At 38.2% G+C, this 5,222-nt stretch overlaps 1 protein-coding gene across 1 annotated transcript; it reads left to right on the forward strand.

Annotated features, from left to right (window-relative positions):
• Positions 2,583-3,702, forward strand: LOC107607246. The gene is made up of 4 exons (XM_016309219.1): positions 2,583-2,693; positions 2,922-2,993; positions 3,107-3,301; positions 3,394-3,702. Exons 1-4 carry the CDS (start codon positions 2,583-2,585, stop codon positions 3,700-3,702), a joined length of 687 nt encoding a protein of 228 aa, XP_016164705.1.

Below are 5,222 nucleotides of genomic sequence, written 5' to 3' on the forward strand. Positions count from 1 at the left end.
AGGGTGGGAAAGCTTCATATTGGGGTGAAGAATAAGGTTCATAAATTGGGAGAAAGTTTGTATGTGTGGGAGGTGACTCATGTTAGTGAGGTGGTTGTAAGAAGGTGTATGGTGGTGGTGTTGTGTTTGAAAATACGGTTCCGCTACGTTACCAACAGCATATCTGCCAACTTCTGCCAACTTTTATTTATAATTGTGTTTCATGGAAGTGTGTTCGTGGATGTGTCTAATAAAAATGTCTGTGTTTAATAGAAGTGTCTTTATAGATATATTTTCTGGATGTGTCTTTTTATATATGTATTTAAAATATATTAATTATTAGACACATCTACTAACATACTTCCATAAAACACAATTATAAATAAGAGTTGGCAGAAGTTGGCAGATAATATATTGGTACCCTATACTTTTCCTTGAAAATATGGTGATTGAAGGTTATGTTGGGGGTATTTATCATAGGTATATGGTGGTGAAGGTGTATAATCAAAGTGAAATCCACCATATCCTTGGTTTGGGTATGCATATTGGCAAGGGTTTGGCTCATTGTAGTGTAGAGGAGGTTGCTCCTCCCAAAATAGATGTTCCAATCCCATGATGCAATCCAAAATTGAGGTTATCAATCCCTACAAAATGATCACAACCAAACTCCCAACCAAGAGGGTGATAACTCATAGAAGAAATAGAAAATAACAACTAAAGACATCAATTAACAAAATAAATAAAATCCTAATTACCCATAAAAGCAAACAAATAACCAAAAAGTATCTATTCACATATTTACAACAACCAAAGTTATAACACTCATGACACTAGCTCCTCGGCAACGGCGCCAAAATTTGATGATGACCAAAAGCGTAGGTTTGGATTTTCACACTAAAAATAGGATTGACGTTGCGAGTATAGTCCAAACCCAACCATTGGCCATCGATCAAATTATAATCCTAAAGATGTCACAATCAACACAAAATAACCGGGAGTCTTAAATCTCGGGTCGTCTTCCCTATGAACTACTAATAGCAAGTGCATAAAATTGGTTGTGAAGATCAAAAGGGTTTTCAATAATAAGGAAGCAAACAAATAAAGAGATAAAAGAACTAGACAAAATTACAATTAATAAACTAATAAAGGAATAAAAGAACTATGTATGTAATATGAACAAGTAGAACTATAAAGTGATTGAAAAGTGGTTCAAAACATAAATGAAACCTTGACTTGGGGTGAGTGATGGAATCCCTTCCTTGCCATAACCACAACTATGATAATTATCATGAGTTAATCTTGCCTAGTCAACCCCAACCATCGAGGAGTAAGTCAAGCAAACATAATTGACCTTAATCCATAAGTTCTAACCAACTAGTGATAAAAGGGTAGTTTTAATGGAAACAAGAATCAACTAACTCCCTAAGAATTACCACTAAATGTTGGACATTATGGCTCTAGTAATCTATAGACTCATTTTTCCCAAGCCAAGGGGTAGGAATCTACCCCATAGCTAGGATTGACATTTCATCAAACACCTAGTATGCATATTCACAAAACATGGCAAAATTGGTAAATTAGTGAGAGTTATGACCCATAAATGATAACAAGCAACAAAAGCAACTCAACAAACATAAAATAAGCATCAAACATCAAATTCATAAACCAAAACTCAAAATTACAAAACTATATAAATGTTGACAAGAGACATGAAAGTATAAGAAAGTGTAGAACAAGAAATGTAATAAAAGAGACAATTAAAGGGATACTTACAATGTAAATTGTCGAATCCAAAATCAAAACTTGAAGTATAAAATTCTACAAACCCTAATTAAAACCCTTAAGAGAGAAAATTACCTAATCTACAATACTCCTACTCCTACTATGTAAAACTATGGAAAATAAAATCTAAGTCCTCATGCCTTCATATGTGGTGTTGCTCCCTTCATATAGCCCTTGATTTCAGCCTCAAGCCTTCAGAAATGGGCCAAGGAAGCCCCAAAATCACGAGTACACGTACATTTTTAATGAAGGCACGCACTGGGTCCTATGCGGATGCACAGACGTGTGCGTCCGCACACTTCGCTGAATTTCCACTTGTGCGTACGCACAGATGGTTGTGCGCACGCAGACTTCGCGATGCTCTGTATTCGCTCTGCTTGGGTTCTTGTGCGTACGCATAAGTAGCTGTGCGTACGCACGCATGCTAATTTCGATTTTGTGCGTACGCACGCATCCTTGTATGTACGCACGTATGGTTGACCTCTCCTCCTTTGTTTTCTTCATGCTTTCTCCCAATTGCATGCTCCTCTTTCATTCCCACTAAGCCATTCCTACCTTATTCATCTGAAATCACTCACAAATAACATCAAGGTATCGAATGGAAGGTCAATGGAATAAAATTAGTCAAAATAAGCACAAAAGAGCATGTTTTCATAATCAAGTACAATTTAGAGAGAAAATACAAAAGTATGCTATTTAGGTGAATAAATGTGAGTTTATGTGATAAAATCCATCCAATTATAGCCAAAATATATCATCAAATATGGATTCATCAGGGATGAAAATGCATAAAGTACCAGGGAGGACTTAGGGAGAACATTATGACTGCTATGGCTCTGTTGGAGATTTGGATATTTTCCGAGTTAGTGAACAAGGCTAGAGTGGTCGAGGATTGTGCTAAGAAGGTGGCGTTGGCAAGAGAACTAGAAGAGGCAACAACAACATAGGCTGTGGGAATTACTTTCAGCCTAGGGGTCAGAACTTCAAGAGGGGTGAACACACAACTTAACACCCTCAAAGTCAAGGAAACTTTAGAAGGACCACTTATAATCAGTACCACCAGGAAAAAGGAAGAGGTAAATAGAGTAAGACTTCTCCAGATTTAAATTGTGACCGTTGTGGACATTTTCATCCTTATGATTCTTGCATGCTGGGTATAGGTGGTTGCTTTATTTGCGGATTACCGGGTCACCTGGCAAGGGATTGCACTCGTAGGAGGAATCCGAATATGGGTCAGAACCAACAATAAGGTCGAGTATTTGCTGTGAATGCTAATGATGCTGCTAAGTCAGATCTTTTGATGAGAGGTAAATGTTCAATTGGTGACAAGACATTGATTGCATAGTGTGACACTGGAGCTTCACAATCATTCATTGCATTTGATGAGGCTGTTGAACTAGGATTGAGAATTTCAGACTTAGCTTTCGATTTACACGTACATACCCCGTCTTTAACTGTTGTGACTAGATTAGGTTGTAGGAAAATACCTTTCAAGATTGAGGATAGATCTTTTGTGCATGACTTAATATGGTTGCTGATGGTTGGGGTTGGAGATGATTTTGGGATTTGATTGGTTATCAAAGAACTGAGTACTATTAGATCACTTTGAGCGATCAATTCGCTTTATGTCAGAGAGAAAGAGGAGCAATTGTAGCTAAGGGTTATTACCTGAACTCTGTAATGGTGAACTGTAGTAGCGAAGAGTGTCAGTGTTATATGCTATTAGCTGCGAATGTGTCGGGTGATGAGCAGAGGTTGGATCAAATTTTTGTAGTTAGAAAATTTCCCGAAGTGTTTCCTGAAGATATTCCCGAATTTCCACCTCAAAGGGAAATTGAATTTGTGGTAGACTTGGTGTCGGGAGCCGAACCAGTGTCAATTGCATTGTACAAAATGAATCTGATAGAGCTGGCTGAACTTAAGATTCAGTTGGATGAGTGATGAGCGGATAATTTATACGCTTTTTGGCAGTGTTTTTAGTATATTTTTAGTTTATTTTAGTTAGTTTTTAGTATATTTTTATTATTTTTTATTTAAAAATCACATTTCTGGACTTTAATATGAGTTTGTGTATTTTTCTATGATTTCAGGTATTTTTTGGCTGAAATTGAGGGACCTGAGCAAAAATCTGATTCAGAGGCTGAAAAAGGACTGCAGATGCTGTTGGATTCTGACCTCCCTGCACTCGAAGTGGATTTTCTGGAGCTACAGAAGCCCAATTGGCACGCTCTTAATTGATTTGGAAAGTAGACATCCTGGGCTTTCCAGAAATATAAAATAGTTCATACTTTGCCCGAGATTTGATGGCCCAAACCGGCATTCCAAGTCAGCACAAAAATTCTGGTGTCAAAACGCCAGAACTAGCATAAAAGCTGGAGTTAAACACCCAAACTGGCACAAAAGCTGGCGTTTTACTCCAAGAAAAGTCTCTACACATGGATGCTTCAATGCTCAGCCCAAGCACACACCAAGTGGGCCCAAAAGAAGATTTCTGCATTAATTACTTATTTCTGTAACCCTAGGCTACTAGTTATCTATAAATAGGACCTTTTACTATTGTATTTAGACACCTCATGACATTCTACACGTTCCATATTATATCTTCTACGGCATGAGTCTCTAAATTCCATTGTTGGGGGTGAGGAGCTCTGCTGTTCTTCATGATTTAATGCAATTACTACTGTTCTCTATTCTATCATGCTTGCTTCTATTCTAAGATATTCATTCGCACTTCAACTTGATGAATGTGATGATCTGTGACACTCATCATCATTCTCACCTATGAACGGGTACCTGACAACCACCTCCGTCTACATGCAATCAAGCTTGAATGTGTATCTCTTGGGTTTCTAATCTAAGATTGGAACCTTCGTGGTATAGGCTAGAATTATTGGCGGCCATTCCTGAGATCCAGAAAGTCTAAACCTTGTCTGTGGTATTCCGAGTAGGATCTAGGAAGGGATGACTGTGACGAGCTTCAAACTCACGAGTGCTGGGCGTAGTGACAGACGCAAAAAGATCAATGGATCCTATTCCAGCTTGAGTGAGAACCGACAGATGATTAGCTGTGCGGTGACAGCACATTTGGAATATTTTCATTGAGAGGACGGGAAGTAGCCATTGACAATGGTGATGCCCAACATAAAGCTTGCCATGGAAGGAGCCTTGCGTGCATGAAGAAGAAGACAGTAGAAAAGTAGAGATTCAGAAGACAAAGCATCTCCAAAAACTCAACCTGTTCTTCATCACTGCATAACAAGTATTTATTTCATGTTCTTTTACTTTTTACAATTAAATCTGAGAGTTATTGATATCCTGGCTAAGAGTTACAAGATAACCATAGCTTGCTTCAAGCCGACAATCTCCGTGGGATCGACCCTTACTCACGTATGGTATTACTTGGACGACCCAATGCACTTGCTGGTTAGTTGTGCGGAGTTGCAAAAGTGTGATTGTAATTT

The sequence above is a fragment of the Arachis ipaensis genome, chromosome B07 (genome assembly GCF_000816755.2).
Source record: "Arachis ipaensis cultivar K30076 chromosome B07, Araip1.1, whole genome shotgun sequence".
NCBI lineage: Eukaryota > Viridiplantae > Streptophyta > Magnoliopsida > Fabales > Fabaceae > Arachis > Arachis ipaensis.

Bases quoted from the DNA above. Each gene is read 5' to 3' on its own strand.
- LOC107607246 (XM_016309219.1), top strand. From the start codon at position 2,583: ATGACTGCTATGGCTCTGTTGGAGATTTGGATATTTTCCGAGTTAGTG. The intron at 2,694-2,921 runs GCAACAACAACA...TGCTGGGTATAG, and splicing joins TGGCAAGAGAACTAGAAGAG to GTGGTTGCTTTATTTGCGGA. The intron at 2,994-3,106 runs GTCAGAACCAAC...TTGATTGCATAG, and splicing joins TAGGAGGAATCCGAATATGG to TGTGACACTGGAGCTTCACA.